Source organism: Macaca nemestrina, chromosome 1 (assembly GCF_043159975.1).
Source record: "Macaca nemestrina isolate mMacNem1 chromosome 1, mMacNem.hap1, whole genome shotgun sequence".
Classification (NCBI taxonomy): Eukaryota; Metazoa; Chordata; class Mammalia; order Primates; family Cercopithecidae; genus Macaca; species Macaca nemestrina.
The window spans coordinates 189,424,221-189,446,381 of record NC_092125.1 but is presented as its reverse complement, the minus strand read 5'-3'; the positions used below and the strand labels follow the sequence as shown (position 1 = coordinate 189,446,381).

Below are 22,161 nucleotides of genomic sequence, written 5' to 3'. Positions count from 1 at the left end.
ACAAGGGGAGATGAGGCCGGGGCCTGGGGCTAGGAAGGTGGGGAAACAAAGATTGTACTTCCTGAAGAATCAAACACACAGAACACATACATACATACATACATACATACATACATACATACATACAGGAGAACCTTCCTCCATCCATCTGTCCATCAACTCACCCATCCATCTAGTCATTCTTCCATCTATGGTTGCTACTGAAGAGTAGTCTGGTGTCTGTTAAGAACCAATTCCTCAGATGTCTCTGGGGCTCCAAGGGGGTCAGCTCAGGGAGGAAGGAGCCAGCACCCTCTCCCAAGGCACTATCCAGGCAGGCCAGTGCAGACCCTGTCAATGACGGGGGAGTTAACCCTTCTCATGACCATCCACCTCCCTGGCTTCTCACATTCTTAGGTCCACACCAGAAAGAACTGGATGGGAGGGGGCAGTAGTGTTGGGGAAGCAAACACTCCACTGTGCTCTGCCCCTCCCCATAAGGCAGCTGGGCTGACTCCTCCCCTCCCAGCCCTGAAGGTGGCCAAAGCTAGGGGAAGCAGGCAAGGTACCTCTCTGGGACAAATGGGGAGAAGGACATCAAGGTCTGTAGAAGTCTCACATCGACGCATCACCACTCAGATCATCTGAAGCCCAGAAGACTCCACGAATCTCGCTGATTCTGAGGCTCTCTAGCTGAGCCAGAAAGTCCCACATCCTATCAGATCTAAATGCTACCTCCTGAACCCTCAGCCAAGGTCCTCACATTCTTCCTTGCCTTGGGTGGGGGGTCCCCCACAGGAATGGGGACACTGCCAGGCTAGATGTCATGGAGAAAGGGGATGGGAGGAGAAGACTGCAGCTCTGGGAAGCAAGAACCCTTTGCAGAGAGGTGGACATGGTCATTCTGTCAAGGGATGCAGAGGGGCTTGAGGCTTCCCAGAGGTGCAAGGCCCCCTCCCCCAGGCCACAGTGGCTCTATCTTGGTACCACCCCCTTTCCTTGCCTATGGCAGCAGGAATAGGGTGATCAGAAGGAACTCCCTGCTGGGCAAGAGGGGGGCTGGCGTTTGGTGTGTGCTAATCCCGGGCCCGAGGTCTTCAGAGGGACCCGGGAAACTTCAAGGAGGCAAGGCAAAGCTGTACTGCAGACGAGCTCATTAGCCAGCACCCCCCCACCCCCCCAACGAGGAGGAGGGCGGGCAGCCCAGTGAGCGTGGCGGCAGAGGCGGCAGAGAAAAGGCTGTCACTGTCCTTTCTTCCTTTTGGTACAAGCGTCTCCCTGAGCCGACGATTCTCCCGCAGTGACACCTCTCACGGGCACTAATGAGATCCATGTCACAGAGCTAATGCGTTCTGACTGGACTCTTGATAGACACCCCACTCCTTCAGGGGAGACCACAGGCCAGCCCACTGCCCCCCTGGGGGCCAGGCCCCCACCCTGCCACCTTCCAGCCCAGCTCTCTTGCCAAACAGTTCTGGGTAGCAAGCTCTTGAGAGTCCACTTGGTTTTTGGCCATGCCACCTGTACCACAAGCCTCACTGGGATCCTTCTCCATCCCAGAGCAGAGGGGCCAAGCTCCTAGGCAGGACCACCCAGCCAGGCATCAGGGAAGGTTCCAGTTACTCTCCTAGCCAGCTGAAACCAGCAGTAGTCTGTGGGGCCTCCAAGTTACAACAGCAGGTGAGATTTTACTGACATTTCCTGTGCAGATTTCCAAAAAAGAAGGGAAGGAGGCCCAGGCCCTGCCCTTAGAGAACCCAAGTACGGAGGGCCAGATCATTACCTCTGACAAATTATAATAGGGCCCAAGTGTGTGTTTTGAACACTCATACTGGGAGGGCCAGGCAAGATTCCCAGAGGAGGTGGCCCCTGGAAGATTAGCAGAATTTTCCTGGGCCATGAGGTAGAGAGAGAACTGAAATCACAAAGAACCGTCAGGGCCAGAAGGAGGTCAGATGCCAACAGTTGCAGGTCCCTGGCTCAGGGTGACTGTAGCAGCAGAGAGGGAGTGGTGATACTGCCTTTGCTTTCTTCCTCAGCTGCTGCTACTAAAGCTCTGCTCAGGCCTGCATGTTTCACTTGACACTGAAGGAAATGAGGGAAGCGAGCTTGTTTTCTTCCACATCGTCTCCATTGGTAGCACATAGCCCAATACCAAAAGGGTGCTTCAAAGTTCCGCAGTGATAACACAGGCTCTGCACTCAGATGGGCTTGGGTTTGAATCCTGGCTCCTCAATCAACTGGCTGTGTGACCTTAGGCAGTTCACTTCACTGAGCCTCAGTTTCTTCATCTATAAAATGGGAATGATGATGCCTGCCTTCATAAGACTGTTGTGAAAACTGAATTAGTTAATAGAAAGTGTTTCCAACTAATGTGAGTGCTTACTGCCCCTTTGCTGAAATGAATGAAGGACCACTCATCAGTCCCCTGTGGAGGCTGCCCTCCTTCAGAGCCTGTGGTCCAAACCAAGGATGCTGACAGAGACCATCGGCAGCCCTGGAGTCGGCAGTTCTAGATGCATGCAGGCCCTACTCACCACAACCTGCTCTGGCACCAGGCTGTTCACCAGGCTCCCAAGGCAAAATCTGCTACCGCAGAAGGAAGTGCCCTCCCCTGACTATGATGTCACGCTGACAAGCCTCCAGCAGCCTTTCTGCCCAGTGCTGCACCACCTCTGGACCCTCCTTGGCCATCCCTAAACCCAACTTCACCTTCAGTCCCCAGGGCCAAGCCCACAACTCCACTTGTGAGCTCTGTGGGGGCAGAGCACTGTGTCTGCCATTGTTACCAATACATTTCTAGCACCTACCATGGTTCCTGATGTATGGTAGGTCCAAGATAGTGTGTACGGAATGAAAGAAAGTTTTACCTGGTGTCCTACCTCTATTTCCAGGGCCGATGCACTCTTGCTTACCTTGCTGCCCCTCCCCTTCAGCCTCCCTATCTGCAGTCTCTCCTCACTAGTCCTTCCCCTACAAACTATGAGCATCCTCTGACTGAAGCCAACACTGACCATGTAACTCCCCTGGCCAAAACACTCCTACAGCATGCACAACCATCCTATAGCCCTCTCCCCTATGGCCTGAGCCCCTTCCCCACACCCATCACCCCAAGCCTGCCTCTGTGCTCTCTCAGCACCTTCACACCACCCATGCCACACTCCTGTGGCACTGCAGGAGGACTGAGCAGACCCTGGACATGGCTCAGCTGTGGGATCCACAGCACCCTTGCCTGGCAGCCACCCAATGCTGCCTCACCCTCCACCAGCCAATACACATACCACTCCCCATTCCAAGCTGGCAGCTCCTCACACAGTTAATTAGCACCATGTCACTAAGGACCAGCCTGAGTGGCCAGTGACAGGAGCTGACCTCTGACCCCCAGGGCTGGGAAGCAGTCCACATCAAACTCTTACAGCGCGACCCTTTTAGCACGCACAGTAACTCGGGGCATCGCCAGCTGAAGCTCATTAAAGCTGTCTCTTTGGTGCGAGGGCCATTAACCTCACTGCTCAAAACCCACGCCTCCCCTTCCCCGCCTCTCCCAGCCCAATTAATGCCCTATATCCTCCCTCCCTTCCAAGCACCCTCACCCACACCTCAGAGCCAGCCTGGAGGTGGCAGGGCAGCCCTCTTCATTCAAAGACTACAAAGACCAAGTGTCAAGAAGCCCAGTATCCTAGGGAGCCCCTGGTGCTGGCAACAGAGAAGGGAGCCCCTTTAGCCCCACAGTGTGCCCAGCACTGCATGAACACTTTCCCAGGGGACTCACTGAGCCTTCCCAACAACCCAGAGAGGCAGGTGGCACTGTCCTTCATCTACGGTCACAGGGTTCTGGGTGGAAGAACCAGAACGACTTCTGGCTCCAAAGCCCTTACCTCCATTGTCACTCAGAGCCTTGGGCTGCCCCATGGGGCCCACCCAGATAAAGAAACCACCTTCTCTGAAAAAGCAGGGGATACCTCAGAGGTCCTAACCTAGGGTCAACAGGTGAACAGACAACAGGGGCATTGCTGAGTCTCAAGAAGCACAGAGCGGGAACAAGGAACCCCTTCTTCTCAAACACACACCCTGGGACAGATGATACAAGGGGCACCCAGATAAAGTGTATGTGGGGTGCATTAACCCTGGCTGTCCCTAGCCCCCAGCCAGTTCTTCCTTCCGTGGACCAATGCAAGTCTTCTCACTGGTCCTCTTTGGTTCCTCCCTTTCCCATCACTCTTCCATTGATTCATTTACTCACCTACTCATTCATTCAACCACCCACAAGCATTTATTGAGCACCTACTAAGAACTAGTTTTGTGCAACACAAACTGCCTCATTGATTCTGAACCAGAGCTTTGATCACATCATTCTCTCACTCACAAACTTCCTATGTCTCCTCAAAACTGCAGGAAAAGTCCACACCCTTTAACCAGGCATTCAAGGCCCTGCTTATGTCTCTGATAATTTTCTAGCTGTTTCCTAACCCAAATTTGCCACTTCAGTCATGGGAAGCTTCTTGTAGGTGTCTGAACTTGTCCTCAGCACACTGGGTTTCTCATGCCCACAGGCCTTTCTACTGAGTCCTCCTATCTAAAATACTCTCCCCCCATTTTTCTGACTACCAAACTCCTATTCATCCTTCAAAGATTCCAATTCAAGTGTCCTCTTCTATAGGAAACTTCCTGCTGACCTCCCAGGCATATTACCCTGCTGGGTTTGGCATCTTCTCTAGATTGTTTGGAAAATATCTATGAGAGGGAACATCAGTTATGGTGGAGTAACCCCATTTCCCCAGGCCTGTTGGTCACTTCCTCTTAGCCTGGACCCTGGGAAACCCTTGAGATGTCCCAACAAGAACATGGGGGCATCCCTCCTGGGGTGAGATGCCCCCAGTATCACTACCTCTTAGTGAGAGGTAACTGAAGAAGTAGAAGCTACTTGGCAACTAAGGAGAGGGAAAACCACCTTTGGGGCAACCCATGTATTTTCTATCACGGCCCTTAGTACCCTGGGTGGCAAGCACCTACTTCAGGCAAGTCCCTGTCTCTTCCCAGGATGTGAGCTCACTGAGAACAGAAACTTGTACTCCATGTGCCCAGCATCCACAAGGCACCAGTGAATGTGTGGAATGGATAAATGGTCTACTTTGAAGGAGGTGACTGGGTCCTTCGGACCTGGTATTCTCTCTCCAGTTCCCCCAACAATGATGCGACCCCAAAGGCTCACAGGTTGTGGTAATGTCAGAGCACTGCCCAGAGACTCTCTGGCTCTTCCCCACTTGGAATAAGGCCTATGCCTGGTCAGGTGCCCCACCTGAGAGCATGTGCATGCACACATGTGCATATGCAAACAAAATAAGATACACAGAACTGAACAGACACATTTGACAGATACACACAGAGACTGGTAGCTGCTTCCACACAGACTCATGCCCTCAGAAAAATACAGATATACTGTTAACACGCCCCGCAACAGACATGTATAATCATGGACACATTATACTCTCAGTCTGACACAGAGACATACAGCTAAAGGTGTCACACATATGCAGACACACAGATACAGACAGATATGTATTCATACTGATAGATCAGAATCGTAGCCACTCCAGTTCCCTTCCAAACAAGAATCCCCCTGAGGGTATGCCCCCATTTGGTACCCCAAGTGGCCCGCCTCAACCCAGGCACCGCTCAATGGAGGCTGCTGCTCCTGCGGGGGAGTCAATACCCTGTGGACGGAGTCATCGGTCAGAAGGACCCCGACTAATTAAAAGCTGGTGAGGTTTAAATAATTCATCTCCTTAACTCCCATTGATCGTCCAGTTTAGTGGCCACAGACTTGAAACAATATTAAACAGCCTCCTCCAGCTCCACGGGGGGTGGGTAAGCTGACATGTCCCCACCCGCTGAGGACATTGCCCACTAGAGATGCAGCCAGTGAGGGGGGACCTTGGCCTGAGTCCAAGGCCACCTGTGACTCACCAAAAGCCCGGACCCAGCCTCCTCCAAAATACCACTTTGAGTGGTGCCTTCCAGTGGTCCCATTCAGTAATTTTCTCATTCCACCCGCCTTCCGCCATTCCCCCAGCTATGTAGAGAGCCCTGTTGGGGCACTGAATGAGCCATGGAAACTCTCTGTGTGCCTGGGGACTGGGGCATGCGGGCAAGGGACGATGGATGGAGCTGCCAGGGGAATATGCGAAGGGACTGACCAATGCCGCTGTGGGGCCGGCCTATGTGTTGCAGGCTGAGGCCCTTGTTCATGTCTAGAAGTCCATTCTTGGGCCAGCAGCCCATGGCGAAGCTGTAAGCCTGGAAGACAGGAGGCAAGTGGTTAACGGAGGCCCTGACCCTCTGAACCAACCCCACTCACAAGGTCTTCCCCCCGACCCCCCAAATCTTTCCAACAAGGAATCCCTCTCACAATGGCATCTCGTGAGAATCCCTTCTCCACCCAGGTCCTCCCGCAACCCAGCAGAAAGTCCCTTCCTTCTCCAGAGTGCGCTTTCTCCTGGGCTTCTCCCCATCTGAGTCCCTGGCCCTCACCGGGTGCCCCTCACCAGAACTCCTCTCTAAGGAGTTCCCATTCACTAGGCTCCTCCTTCTCAGGAGCCCTCCTCTCACAAGGGCACACCTGTACCATGCACACCTCCTTAGGATCTCCCCTTTCCAGATCCCCCAGCACTTTGCTGGGCCCCCTCCTCACAGTACTACTGTTCACAAAGACTGGCCTCAGGCAGGACCTTGGAAACCAGCACATCCAAACTGCACTCCACAGACAGAAATGTTGAAGTGAGAGCTGGCTAGCAAGGTGCCATGGTCAAGGTGCTTTTGCCCACAAGCAGGCCAGACTATGGAAGGCTCTGGGAGTTTTGTGGGGGCTCAACTGAGGAGAGGAGCAAGGTCACTTGGTCAATTCAAGCAGCTGGGAGGGGAGTACATGGGGCGTGTGTGTGTGTGTGTGTGTGTGTCTGTGTGTGTGTGTGAGTGTGTATGTGTGTGTGTGTGGTGGGGGGAGCAGATGCTCTGCTGAAGGTCAAGTGCTCACTTATGCATATTCAAAGCGGCCACCTATCGATCTGTACTTAATTGTTTTCCTGGGGTTGGGGAAGGAAGTGCTGGGGGCATCGATCTGCTCAGGCCCCAGCACTCCACTGCGTCCCCCTCCATCCCCTTCCCTCACCACCTGGCTGCCAGCAACCTCCACCTGGGGGGGCGGCACATGGCAGGGCAGGGGCAGCGCCTTCCCTTACAGTCCCTTTTAGCCATGACTGACCTGACACCACAGATGAGGAAACTGAGGCCCAGAAAGAAGAGACTTAACATAGGTTAGATCACTATGAAGTAGCCGAATAGGATTTAATTCCTGCTCAGCCTGTTAACCAAATCCTGGGCTTCTCCTGGTGGGCCTGGTAGCTAGTCAGGCTTTCAAACATTACCCACACCTCACTTTAGAAGTCCGCAAACACCAGGCCGCCCTTCTAGCAGTGGCAGGACAGCATACAGGGCGGTGGTCAGAATAAAGCTTGGGTGAGTTTCCAGAAGTTGGATGGGGGTCCAGTGACGGAACCAAAGTGACTGCCAGCTGTGAGCAGATGAGCACTGCAGTGGTCCAGCCCTTTGCTAGTCCCAGGAGGTCTCCATCCCACTAACACACAGGGGAGAGCACCCACCACAGGGTCAGAAACACAAAATGGGAGGCTGCACACAGTGCCTGTGCCAGGGCCCAGGGCCCAGATTCTGTGTCCACCCTTCCTTTCCAGCTGCAGGAACCAACACTCCAGCCCCATGGGTACTAGGAGGCTAGGAGAGAGTGTACTTAAACCTTAGCACCCTCTAAAGCCATTCTCCTTGACCACAGAGGTACCAGCCACAGCCCAACTTCCCAGCCAGCCTTCCCCCACCCTTTCCCAGGCCACAGCTGAACCCACAAATCAGGGGCTGAGTGTGAGGCTCAAGGACAGGGAAGAAGATGCTGGCCCAGAGCCAGGGCAGAGCTGGGGTGGAGGCAGTGAGGGAAGCAGCCAGTGGGCGGTGCACAGTCAGAGAAGCCACTGAGCCTGGTCAGGGCTGAGGCTGGAGCGCAGTGGGCCAGAGAGCAGTGGCGGCCGCTTTTCAAGTACTTTAAAATCACTTACAAAGGCCGGATTAAACGATCAGAAATTCCATTTAATAGGACAAATAAAGAAATAACAATCTACTCTATCAGCCTGGAGAAGGCGAGCTGGATGGGTTTTTTTTCCCCCTCTAAAAAGGAAAACGGGAAGGAAGGGGGAAAAAAGAAGGATAATGTGTGTTTACTCAAGCAAAGAAAAAAATATTTAAGTGATGTCAGGGAGAAGATTGCAGTAACTAGTGAAGAATAACATCGTCTACTTTGCTGTCAAATCACACCCGAATTTCAGTAATAGATTCTCGGCTGACACTCAATTCAATTCGAAGGTGATCCTGCTTTATCCCAGCCCATCAAATATTAAACACTTGCATTAGCAGGTGCTGCCGCTTCCCGGCTTAAAGCGACGGGCGGGCGGCAGGGCTGCTGGGGCCCCTCCGCTCTGCTTATGGCTCGGGGACAGGGCAGCTCAACGTTATCTGCACGTCATCCTGAGTCTTATCGCAGTTAAGTGGGAAGACCACTTCAGATAACATTAGATGCTTGCCCCGCCGCGTCACCGTGATTAGATTATTATTGTAATTATGACTCCCCAAGATCTTCCACAGACTGGGATGTGTGGAAGGGGGACGGAGAATAGCAGAGCCCAGGAGGGCCAGGCTGGACCAGGGAAAGCTGGGCCCCTGGCAGGAAAGCAGAGGTGCCAGGCAAGGCGGCAACCCGGTCCCGCCTGACGGATGCCTTTCAGGAAGGGCAGTCTGGCTTGTCAGAGCGAGGGCGAGATGAATTGGCGTCTCCACTGTGGCCACGGGTGTCATGCCGCACAGTTTCATATTCCTAGATAAGGCGTGATAACCAATTGCTGCTGTGACATGGCCTCATCCAGCACTTCCTCAGGGGGGCATGGGGCGGGGGAGGGGGCGGCGCATGCACATGGGTCTGCCAAGCTCCTAATAAGAGGGATTTAATTTTTACAAATGCTGCTTCCAGCGGGGCCTTCACATACCAGCCAAAGTCCAAAAACGATATTAAAAACGGTTAATTAAAACTGCTCTCCCTCAGCCTGGGCTCTCCCGCTGTTGGCCCTGCTGAGAACCCTGGCACGTCTTCCCCAGGTACTGACACGTGCACCTGCAGAGCCTAACCTTCTGATGTGACCGCCAGCCTCATGGGGCCGCCCTAGGCATAATACCAGGGCCCAGCACCTCATGATCCCCTCAGCTCCTGCCATCTTGGGTACTGCTCAGGCACAGCCAACAGATGCAGATAGCTGCCCACAAAACATCGGTGGTCCCACAGCAACCTGTGCTCCTGCCAACATATAGTCTGGATCCTCACACCTGCTGCTCCTCTGCACCTAGACTCATCGGTGCCCACCACTCACTTTTAAAGCCCACGCCTCTCCCCACCAGATATGCAGGCCACGGAGTGGCCCAAGCGCATATATGCTGGCACGCCACACATGCATCGGACTTGCCCTCAGGTGACTCTGCCACCCTTCCATGACTTGCTCCCTCCATTCGCCCTCCTTAAGAGATTGTATCTGTCTACAAATCTCAGCAGAGACCTTTCTGGGAGTCCTGATCAGGGTGAGGTGTCATGGGCTATGTGTCAGAGATTCCGGCTGAGGAGCCAAGGCCAGCCAAGGCTGGCCCCACCAGAGCAGGAGGATCAGCAAGACTGAGCCCTGTGGATTGCCCACAGGGGACAATGAAGACAAGCACACCCCGGTGAGATTGGAGGAGGCTAGGAAAGCTTCCTGGAGGGAGTGGTGCTGGCAGGCTGGGAGGGTTTGACAAGTGGCAGGGGACTATAACATTCCAGACAGAAGGCACAGCAAGGACAAAGGAAAATGGCATAAGCAAGCACAATAAAGGCTTGGGTGTGGCTGGGACAGCCAAGTTAGAGAGGGGAGCGACATCTTAAGGCACTGCCTCTCAACTCTGTGTACCTGGCAGCAACATGGCATCAAGGGGCCTTGTGTCCATCCCTTTACTCCTGCCTGCTCCCTCTCACTGCTCCCTTCCCTCTCCTGCCAGCTTGGGGGAGTGGGGGTATGGGGCCCAGAAGCTTTCTGACCTTCGTCAGTGTGGGGCAGGAATCTGATTTAAGAGCTCTCTCCAAGAACTTGTGCCCAAGCCTGTTTCCCAAAGCTGCTTCCAAATCCTCTGGGTGCCACTTCTTTGGCTGCAACTCTCTCAGCCATCAGGGTCCACCTGCCCAACTATGCACAGTCAGCACCTAGCCCCTGGGGTTCCCAGCCAGAGGGTGGGGCAGGTAGAAGGATGACTGAGGAGCTCCTGAGTCCTGTCCAGGCCAGGTACTGATACGAGCCACAGGGACAGGTGGAACTGGCTGGGGTGAAAGATGCTAGGCCTACCAAGTCAACCCACCCCAGCCCTGTGCCAGGCAGGCACGCACGCTTTCCTTCCCCTGGGCTGCTGCAATTTCCATGCGCAGGGAAGCAGGTGCTGAGCTGTTCCCGGCTGGCTCTCCTCTCTCGTGGCTCTGCCCGCCTTGGCTGCTGCCCCATTAGCTTAGTGGCCAGCCATCTGCGACGGGCCTGCCGCATAGCCCTGCTGTAGGCGCGGCGGGTGGCCCCCTGTGTAACAGGGAGCTTTGCCATTAGCGCCTTTAATATTCTGACACCTCAGCACAGCCTGCTATTACATGCAAACGCTGATCGCCCTGTGAAATTACATTGCTAGGCCCGCGCGAAATGGAATCGTGTATAATCAGCCTCCTCCATGCACTGTCAGTCCCATCACAAACACGGCGCCCGGCGGCTTACAGGGGCTTAGCAGCTGCGACAAGTGTATTGGGTTTAATAGATGAAGTAGCCCTCATCGGCTGCAGCATCAGCTCCTTCAAAGAGGAAAGAAGAGGCCTAAGCAGCTGCTATGGTGTCTCTGCCCACCCATATACTACCTACCAGGACCCTGAGAGCAGGGTGGACACACAGTGGGAACGGCTGTGGTTGGGCTAAAGGGCTAGAACCCAGTTCAGGCTGCAGACAGAATAGGCTGCTCTGCAACTTCCAGAAAACCCAGAGTTTCGAAGCCTGTGCTAGCACATTCAGCCTATCCAGCCCACCTAGAGGTGAGGAGGAGCAGGCTTTTAACCATACCTCTGGATGACTTGTCACCCTGCAGGCGATTGCTCAAGACTAGGAACCAAATCAAACCAACTGCCATTCCCCTAACCCCCAAGAGAGATGAAGCTGTGATGGTGATACTCCAGAGGATAGGGGAGAGAAAGTCTGGCAGACACAAATACTACCTAACTTTCTATTCTGACCAACATTTCCACAGCTGGCGAGCCAAATACCTAAGGCCACAGGTAAACAGTAGGGTGGAGTACACCACATATACTTATGGCACACCCAGCAGCCCATGCCTCATAGAAAGGCTCAGTTCTGCCAGCTATTAGCACTATAACTTTGGATGAATTATTAAACCTCTCTGAGTCTGTTTCTTGTACTGCAAAATGAGATGACAGTACTTTCCTCCAGTTATATCTGAGATAACCCAGGACTACTCACTCCCACTGCTACCTCCAGATATTTTTGGTGCCATTGCTCAAAATGCACCTTGCCTTTGAGAATACAGTTCCCTCTCCCTTTCCCAGGGAACCCTTTTCCACGTTCAGCCTAACACCAGTTGTGGCAGAGTGCATTTTCCTGTGATGGGCTGCAACACTATCTACCATATCTCACACGCTCTTCTTTCACTGTGACTTTGACATATCTACCATCAAGACTAAGTCTATGTCACCATCCCTGCCCTTCAAGACTACTGCAAAAATGCTTAGGCAGCTTCCACCTCAATCACTGGAAAGTTTCCCTGCAGTCTCGGGCTGCTGTGTTAAGTAATGAGACTGCCCCAAGGTAGCCATGCTGTGAGGAAGCCCAAACTAACCCAGGCAGAGAGAACAGAGACAGAGGCCATGAGACTCAGTGAAGAAAGAGAGAGGTCCAGCCAGCCACCAACTGCTCTGACCACATTGTGCCAGCCCCAGCCACTGCCTGACTATATAACCACACAAGAGATCCTGAGCCAGAACCACATTACCTATCCCCTCCTGAATTCTTCAGTCACAGAAGCCATGAGGGATAATACAGTATTTGTTGTTATTTTAAGTCACTAAGTGTCAGGGTGATCAGTTATGCAGCAACACTAACCGGCAAGCCAATACCTACTCAATCCTGGATATACTCTGCAGATGTCTTCAAATTCTTTCCTGCTGCTTCTAGACTATTCTTCCTCTCCCTCTGGGACTTCATTCCAAATCATCATCACTCTGGGTAACTTCAGTATCTACAGAATAACCCAGCCATGGACCTTGCCTCTCAATTTCTTGACTCCCTGTGCTCTAATGACCTTCTCCTCTACCTATTTCAGTCATCTTTCCCCACAGCCACCCCCTGAGCCTTGTTATCACCCAGAACTGCCCTCCCTCTGAAACCTCACAAGGACAGATTCCACTCTGGCCCCAGCCTCCTATCCTTCTAGCTTTTGTATGCTTTCTCCTTCTGTTCTTGCTTCCTCCCAGGCCCCGCCTGCCCCTAGTCTGTCTATCCCCTTTTCAGGCTTCAGTACTTTTCTACTAAGCCTGAACCCTTGAATCTATAACTTCAACCACCCATCCCCCAATTTTCAACGCCCTGCCCACTTGTCCTAGAGCATGCACACTGTTTCTGGAAAACCCCAACCATGACTTCATTTCTCCACACTTGCTCCTGAGCTCAGCAATGCCAGAAAAAGTCATTCTTATATACAGAAAGTGGTTACTACAGATCCAAGACCATAACCTTAGCAACCCTCAATGGTACTCACCAACCCTACTCCCTTCCTGCTTTCACAAAGATAATAAAGCCACTAGGCAGAGCTCTTTCTGCATTCCCCTTATCTACAAATGCATCTGCATCCTTCCCCACCTGTTCCTTTACCTCCCCTGTTCTAACAGGGGAGACACTAGGCTTCTTGTCTGAGGCCAACCTCGTACTTGTGCTTTACATGCCATCCTTTTCCCACCTCCTCAGGCCCTTGCTCCATCTAGTATCTTTTGTCTTTCTAAATCCTTAACCTCCTCTTCTCTGCTGGCTTCTTCATTAACATTAAAGCATATACTTAGATCTCTATCACTTTCACATAACTTCTCTGTGTCTTGGTTTCCTCTTTGTAAAATAGGGGTTATAACAGTTCCTACCCCATACAGTTGATGTGAGGATTAAATGAGTTACTGTCTGTAAAGTGCTTAAAACACTGCCTGGCTCTTTGAAAGCTATGTTAAGTTTTAGATTACTTTTAAAGTTCTGTATGCATTCCACATCCTATCCAGTTACTGCTGTTCTGTTAATGACTAACTTCTCAAGACTGCCACCACTCCCTCCCTCACTCCTTCACTCCCTGCAGTCAGGTCACAGCTGCCGCCATGCTGCCCCACATCTGTGGACAGTTTCAGATTCTTACCTGCCTTCACCATTTTGCAGCCTGCTCCATCTCTGAAACCCTTCTCCCTTCTTGACACTTTACTCAGTTTTCCTAGCTCTCTGCCATTTTCCTCACAGTCTCCTGTATAGTCTCCTCTGCATTGGGTCATTGTATCTGTGTACTCACCCACTCTGCACTCTCTTCCTATTTTTTTCTACATGCTACCACTCTTCTTGGGTGATTTCCTCAAGTCCATTGTCTTCAACCTTTCTAATTTCCAAATCTGTATTTCTTACCCCTACTTGTGTGTCAAACATATATACTCTATTGCCTACCTCGAATCTCCCCCTGGATTTCACACAGACGCTTGATTCTCAATATGTTTAAAGCTCATTTCAACATCTCCTCTTCAAACTGCTTCTTCTCCTGGGCTCCCAAATTCCAGTGAAAGCTATTACCATCTACCTGGTCTACCAGGCCAGAAATGTGGGAATCAATCTTGATTCCTTCCTCTTCCTTACTACCCACCAAGTCCTGGATTGCTGTTTCATGCCTTCAAGCCTTTGATGAAGCAGTTCCTTCAGCCTGCCTAGAACACCCTCTGCCTTCTCCCACATTTTGTCCTAATTTGAACACACACTCCTCTTTCAACATTCAATTCAAAAAGTGCCTTCCTTTATAGTCTTTCCTGGCTCATCCCTCCTTTAAATCCCCCATACTGTTAATGGCACCTGTAACATAGATTTTGTCTTCCATTATGCTGAGAGATTCTTGAGGGGGGTGGGGGGTTGTATTTGCTGTCTCTGAGTGGTCTCCACTGAGAAAAGGGGAAGCGAGAGAAAAAGGGGAGAGGAAGAAAAGACATCTCTTCGGGTATAAGTCTACCACGCATGGAGGCCTGGTTTCCGGAGCTGCTACTCCTGCCAATCCTACCCAGTCTCCTTCAGGAACCACAGCTGTTCCTGCCCAGCAGAACATCAACGGCCTGCCCCATAGCCATTCTTGGAACTAGGGGCTCAGTTGCCTGTTTTAAGGAAGAGGGAACTGTTGCTGTCTCCTCCTTTTCTGAACTCTCAGCCTACAGATATCCCCCAGCCCATTCCTCGGGCCCAGCAGAGGCTTGACCAGCACAGCTGAAGCAGTAAAGGGGTGGTCACTTGCATCGGGTGACACAAGCCCATCCTCCCTAACCCCAGATGGCAGTTCTGTTGTGTGTACAGTGTTCTCTGGCTACCAACATACTTCAGGGGCCCCAGAGCTGCTGCTGCCTCTCTTCATCAACAGAACTTGAGTGGGATAATTATCGTCTCTGTGTACTTAACCTTACCGCTCACTGCCTCCAACACGATGGCTGCCTCTAGTGTGCTGGGCCACCACTACAGCAAAGGCAGGGGCTATGCCACAGGTCCAGGTCCCACAGCATTTGGCACTGGGGGTCCCAGGAGTGGAAGACAGCTACCAGCTCAGTTTGATCCCAAGTATTAGGGTCCCGAGTATTTTCAGGTGGAGTTACCTCCTTCTTGCTCCCAGATTTCTTGACTTCACTGCTGAGTCAGAGGGGCCTTGGGGACAGTGAAGTTTCTGGGTTGAGAATAAGATAAGTAGCTCCTGAGCCATGCTGCCTCAGTCCCTGCAGAAGAGGGTCACCTGTCTGGGGCTCCACATGCACTGTCACAGAGTCTAAGGCAGCAGGTCAGTCTGAGCCAGCTGCCCAGGGTGAGAGCTACATTGTGAGTTTTCTTTGTTTTCATTACAATTTCCTCTACTACCGCTTCTTTCTAGCCGGCCCTTTCCTCCCCGGGGTGCTGGGGATTGAATGAAACACCACCCCCGGCTCCAATAAGTGTATTTCAATTACATCTGTCACTGCATAACGATATAATGATATATCATGTGATATTAAATCCATGGTAATCATATCAGGGATTTTTTTTAATCGTGCACTAATCGCATTATTACATCTCTATAATTAACAACAGGAGGTATGGAAATTCAGTTAAGGCAGTTGGCTCGATGTACTCCCCCCAACCCACCCCCATCCTAGCTCCCCCAGATCAGGACCCGATTAGGAAACAGGGACTGCAGGGCACTTGCCAGCTGGGCCAAAGCCCCACTCCCAGTGCCTCAGTCATGGGCAGAGCTTTCCACATCCAGGGCTGGCAGGGACAGTCCAGGGTTCTTCTCCATCTTGTGGCTCCTCAGGAAAGAAGCCTGGGGCAGAAGCCAAACAGAGAGGCCCAACTACAGGGCTTAGCTGGGGCCTTCCAGACCTCCCACCACTGCTGCACCAAATCATCTCCATGGGGAGGGATGTCACCTTTTCTTTCAGCAAGGCCCTCGAAGGCGCTTGTAAGGCACAGGGGTGAGTTTCTCCCTCATGTCCTCCTGCGCCAGAATTCCCTCTGCTCCTGCTACATACATACTCCCTTCCTCTAACACAGCCCTCTGGCGGCTCCTAACAGCACCAGGCCCAGCAGCTGTGATGTCTCTGCCTCTTGGTCCTATCATCCCTGGTGACAGCTGACCAAACCCAACTCCCTGGGGCCATTCCTCCTCAATCCTCTCTCAGAAGTTGGCCCTTCACATCATGTAACAGGTGAGTTCTGATAACCACTGGGATGTTCCTCCATTTCCCCAAAACAGTCTAAGTTCTATGTTCTCCCACCCAGGTCTAGATGGAGAGAGGAGGGGCTAGGGACTGCAGCTTGAACTATGTCAAATGACCCTGTCTCTCCCACCCCCCTTCCTGCTACTGAGCTGTTAGGGCTAATCCCCTCAGGGGTGTCAGAACCAGTCTGCAAAGCAGAATTCTGTGTTTCAAGTCCAAAGCTTTGAACCTGGCATGTAACTAGTCCTCAGTAAGGGGCAGGCATTTTGCTAAGTTTGACTCTCAGAAGTTGGACAGGCCTGAAGATAAAAGAGAAAAATCATGTCCTTTTTCCTAATAAAAAGGAGACACTAATAGCAGTCAGCACTTAGGTAAAGCACTTTAAGTTTCTAAAGTGCTTTCCAAATTAAAACATAATCCTTTATTGAGCATGTGGCACTACTGCCACCACCACCCACCCAGCCACCCCTCACATACAAAGGTATATGCATGCTTGCACACAGCATACACGCCTTCACTTTCTTTCCCCCTGGGAAAAAGGAGAAGGGTGTTCAAAACATTCATCCCAGATCCCCCTCCCTCTTCATTCGATTGTTCATGTAACACCCATTTATTGAGGAACTACCATGTGCCAAGCCCTGTGCTGGGTGCTGGAGATACACAGATCAAGCACACCAAGCTACTGCCCTCAAGGAGCTCCCAGGTGAGAAGGAGAGATACGTAAACATACTTGCAAAACGACACTGAAGGAAATCAGCAAGAAGGACCCACATGGCCTTCAGTGGGCCATACATAGGTGGGGCACCTGGGGAAGGTAGACATGTAGGCTAGGAATCTTAAGAAGCAGATGAGTGGTACAAGAAACTAAGAATAGATAAGATCACCCAGGAAGAAAGTAAAAACCTTTAGAATCAGATGAAGCCCTTCTCTTCTCTGATGTTTGGAGGGAAAAAAAGGATGAGAAGGTTGAAATTCCAGCCTCCAGAGCTAAGGCCCAAAGAACCTTCTCTTTGGGGTGCACCCAACATCCTGGCTCCTGTACCTTCCTTTGTCAAATCAGTCTTCACTCTACTGTAATATGATGGAAGAGTACAGGCTTTGGAATCACACTGACTCGTTCACAACATTTACTGAGAGCCTATTACATGCCAGGCTATATGCATATATATAGCAACAGAGCACAATACTGTCCTCAGAGAGCTTCCATGGCTTTCTCCAAGAGACTTAAGCTCAAAGAAGGAACTGTAATAAAGGTTCCAACAAGACACATAAGCTTTTATAATAGGACAGAAAAGGGGAGTTTGACTTAGGTGGGGAATACTTCCCTGAGGACAGGTAAGTAGAAGCTGGCTGACTGGCTGGCTGACTGGCTGACTGGAGGTGGGGTGGGGGAAGGGCAGAGGTGGGGTGACTGGGGGCATGCTAAGGCCTGGAAGGAATCAAATCAAGGCCAGAGTCCCTGAGCACAGAAAATCAAGCATGAAATGTGGCTGGTGAGGAAGGCAGGAGATGCAGTCCATGCAGGACCTCAAAGGACACGGTAAGGGATTTGTACTGTTTCCTAAGGCCATTCAGGGGCCCTCCACTATCACGCTATGTGATCTTGGGGTGCTCTACCCATATGATAAGGTAGTTCCAGCCAGGCACAGTGGCTCATGCCTGTAATCCCAGCACTGTGGGAGGCTGAATGGGGAGGATTAATTGAGCCCAGGAGTTCAAGACGAGCCTAGGCAACGCAGCAAAAATCCTATCTCCACAAAACACAGACACACACACACAAATTAGCCAGGTATGGTGGCGTGCATGTGCACCTGTGATCCTCGTTACTAGGGAGGCTAAGGTGAGTGAGAGAATCCCTTAAGCCCAGGGGGTTGAGGCTGCAGTGAGTTGTGTTTGTGCCACTGTACTCCAGCCTGAGTGACAGAGCAAAACCCTCTAAATAAATAAATAAATAAATAAATAAATAAATAGTAGTTCCTTTGCACATCTACCCCTCCTTATTCCTAAGGGCAGCAAGGCCTGGGAAAAACTAATAGGGAACCAAGATAACAGATCCTTCTAGATTTTCCATCTAGAAGGAGAGGAAGAAACAACACAAGCATTCATTCACTGAATATTCACACATTCACTGAAGGCCTGCCAGAACCCAGCAACTCAAACAGAATCACATGTAGACCCTGCCCTCACAGAACTCATAGTCCTTTGACGGGAAACAGACACAGAAACCAGTAACTCCCTCTAACTGTGATACAGCGAGTGGAGAGAGCCACAGTAGGGATTGAGAGGAGGAAAGTTCTCAGGCCCAGTGGCCTCTGGAGCCCGGAATGGTGTGTGTTGCTTCTGATCCTGCCCCACTGCACAGGCAGCAATCGGTTGGTTGTGACAGCATGACCCACACAGACTGCGGATTGAGCAGGGGCAGGAGTGTGAGGAGGACCCTAAGCCAAGGCTCCTGCGAAGGGGCTGGAGACCAAGCAGCAGTGAACCTAAGCCTGGATCTTCTGGTTACAAAGATGAAGGTTGAAAGGATGTGATCAGAGCCACAGAGGAAAGGAGACAGGCCCACTGTATAGTCTCTGGATGGCTAGAAGGGGGTACCTTTAGAACTAACAACAGGGCTTGGATAAAAAATAATTTCAGAAATGGAAACTCTAGCCCCTGGGTTTCAGCTTCTTCATTGAAAAATGAGGGACTTCACTACTGGATTTCTTAGGTCTCTTCTTGATCTGAAATTCATCAGATCTGAGGTACTTCATTCAACTCCCCCGCCTCCACCCCAAGAGTCGGGCTTATTTCTGTCCCATATGTTTGCTTATACTATATTTCCCCACCTGGAACACTCAACTTCCTTTCTCCAAATCCTGTCTGCTAGGACACTACCTTCAGGAAGCCCTTCATGATTTCTCTTTCCCACTCCTCCATGCCCCACCCTGACCTCCACACCTAGTTCTCCCAACAGCACTTTGCTTAATCAGATATTACATAGGTCCGGTACTCTTACCTCATTGGTCTAGGGATTTTTTTTTTTTTTTTTTAATCACTCCCTGACCCCTGACATCCATTTCTTACAGGTCCTAGAAGCAGGGAGGTGCTGTTCCAGCCTGAAGTCTAGGTTCCCATTCCCTCTGCCCACAGTCCTTTGAGAACTCGACAGGCCTCAACTTGAAAAGGGTGCTAAAAGCAATGATGTCTCCAAGTGCGATGGGAGATATTTGTGTCTGCTTTACCCTTGGCTTTTTGCTCCGGTTCAGGTAGGAGCGGGGTGGGCCGGCTGGCAGATCTGAGAGCGCGGCACGCCCCAGCGGGCAGGGCGCACAGCGCGGAGGAAGGCGCGAGTCAGTCTGGAGTGCTCCCCATTTATCAAGCTCACGCAGGCCGCCAGCCGAGCGAGTCTTTCTATCATTACACCTCTCAAAATCCGATTCATACCACTAATCCTGCCTTCATTCTCCCAGATTAATAACATCTCTTTCAACCTTCACAGTGTGATAAATAGACAAAGAGAGAACAAAAGGAGAGACAGAAGAGAGAGAAAGAGCTGGAGCAAGTCCCCATAATAGAGAGAGCCGAGAAAGAGGAGAGGGAAAAAAGGAGAGCGAACGAGAGCAGGCAGCGGCCAGAGACTGCAGCTACCTTAGAGAGCCGCTCTGAGGAGAGCTGGCGGCTGCGCCCCGCTATGCGCTCCGCTCCGTCCCCAAAGAGAAAGAAAGGCTCGTTAACAGCTCCTTCCTGCCTGCACTTTTGTTCAAATTCTTTTCTTCCCTTCCAATCCGGCTTTAGGTCAAATTCCAGTGAAAATGAGTCTCCTGGCTTTCCCATCTACTCCCAGCTTCCCAAACAGGCCCAGGAACCCACCTGGTCCTTGGCAGCAGGGCTGGGTCTGGGTACAAGACAGGGCTGGGAACGGGTGTGGCAAAAGCATGCCTAAAGCTTCCCCAGAGCTGTTCCCCTAACCTGAAACCTCACCCTTTCCCTGCTCTTTCAGCAGAACAGGAAGGGAACAGAGTAGACGGAGGATCTGTTGGGGTCGTTCCCAAAGGCTCCGTCCTCACATCTTTCCAACCTGAGGCTCCAGACGGTAAAATCCAAGGCCCTCCACCCTCGGCAGCCCAGTCAGATGGTGAAAGTAGGTGCCCCTCAGGCTCCCTAAAGCAGAAGGTGATCCATGTCTCCATATTATGATGGAGAAGTGCGACAAGGACAATAAACCCCACTGGGCCCAGCCCCACCCTAACCAACTGATCTCTGACACTTGTCCTCCCTGCCCCACAGCTAGCCTATACTTGTCCCCACAGCACACTCCCATCCTCCACAGAGGCCCAGTTCAAGGCCCCCTTCTGGATGCCCATCTGAGCTCTCCCAAGAGAATTCAGTTACTCCCTCTCTGGAAATCCAGCAGTTCCATTAACCTTCCCTCTCCGGCTCTGCAACACCATTTATATTACCCTGTAGAGACGGTGTGCTTCTCTCACTCCCCTGGGAGTCTGTCTTCTGAGTTCTCTATCTCCAAGTCCAAGCTGCCCATGGCACAGCACTTCCATCTGGGCACCCACACCTTCACAATCCAGCAGAGTGGGGGAGGCGGGGCTACACCAGGCTCCCAAGACTACCCTATCCCTTAGCACATTTGTGGCGGGTGCGGGGTCAGTGGAAGAGGCACAGGCAGAGGGAAGGTCTGCCCTGCCCAATCCAGCTTAGTGGGAGGAGCCTTCTAGGAGTGTCAAGGCTTCTCTGAGGACAATGCCTTGTGATGTACAGGAAAGACCTAAGCGGACCCTCAGCAGAAAGCTGGTGGCCTGGTGGTCTATTTAGAGCAGGTCCCATCTAGGGAACATCTTACAGACACTCTTCAGATTCTTTCCTCCCAAAAGCTTCCCCACTTCCCTCCCTCTATCCCCTGCCCCAAAACTCAGCCTTTTTCTGGGCCAGAATGGCTGCTATCTACTCCAACTGCTCACTCCCAGGAACCCCATCACTTCCAGCCACAGCTCTCAAGTTTGCCCAGTCGCAATTCCACTTGGGGAAATAACTTGAAAGCAGAAAAAAAGAGGCTTCACAGGGCCAAGTAAAAGAGCAAACCACAAGGGGAAAGAGATGTTGAAATGGGCAGTCCTTGGGATCCCTTTCATAAAAAAATCCAGAAGTTCCATTAACCTTCCCTCAGCTCCTACATCAGAAAGATTCTCACACTTTTTTCTATCCCACTAGGCCTCCAGGATCAGACACTTGCAATAGGGAGGGTGAAAATGACAGTAACTGATGTTCATCCACGGGCCCAAGCGACCCAAGGAGGTGGGGGGGCCGAAAAGGAAAAGCAAGACGGAGAGAGACTGTACAGCCTCAGTGAAGGGGAACTGTCCTCCCTACAGTAAGCCCAGCCTGCTGGTGCCCTGGCTTTCAGGGCAGGCTGGGTCCAACTGGCCACACCAGGCCCATACTGTCTCTTGGCCCAAGGTCACAGTAGGGTTCCAGAAACATGGAACGGAGCCCCAGTCCTTCTTCCACTAAGCCTGTGTTGTTGGCAGATCAGATAGCCTCAGCCGGAGTCAACTTTGTAGTACCTTAGATACACACAGGCAGCAGGCCCAGACACCCTCAGCTTTGTTCTAAACAGGTTCCACACTCTCTAAGCAGCCAGGTGGCTTCCTGGACAACTTCCCCAGGGGCTCAGAAAGATGCTCTGGTCCTTGTAGCCCCACTCCTGAAAGGAGTATAGGCTTGGGCTCTGAGAAGAGAAGTCATGGTGTCCTCTCTATTCTCTGCTGCTATTGCCAGTCCTGACCCAACACACACTCTTGCCCCTCGCCTGGCCTTGCTTCCTCCAACTCTTCTAGCCCTCTCTGAGCCCTTCCTCCCAAGATAAACCACCACCCAGGCATCCAAGGCTGACGAATAAATCTCATCTCCTCAGGAGAGGGACAACCCTAGACCCCAGTAGGGGACAGGTCTGGGGATCAGGTAGGAGGAAGTCAGTCAGATACCAAAAGTCAGCAGATCAAGAAGCCAGATCCAAGTGATGCTTTTCCCTCGCTCCCTGAGTATTC

At 51.8% G+C, this 22,161-nt stretch overlaps 1 protein-coding gene across 15 annotated transcripts in view; it reads right to left on the bottom strand.

Moving 5' to 3' along the window:
• Positions 1–22,161, bottom strand: part of LOC105494913 (ERI1 exoribonuclease family member 3) — a 134,472-nt gene that overhangs the window by 20,718 nt on the left and 91,593 nt on the right. For 13 of the 15 annotated variants that reach the window (XR_011621786.1, XM_011763925.3, XM_011763931.3 and 10 more), the window contains one exon: positions 6,177–6,276. The exons of the other annotated variants lie outside the window; for them this stretch is intronic. Coding sequence is in view for 12 of the 13 variants with exons in the window: in XM_011763925.3 (XP_011762227.1) it covers positions 6,177–6,276 (100 nt within the window). In the remaining variant the exon portion in view is untranslated. The remainder of the gene's footprint in view (positions 1–6,176; positions 6,277–22,161) is intronic. 15 annotated transcript variants of the gene reach the window in all.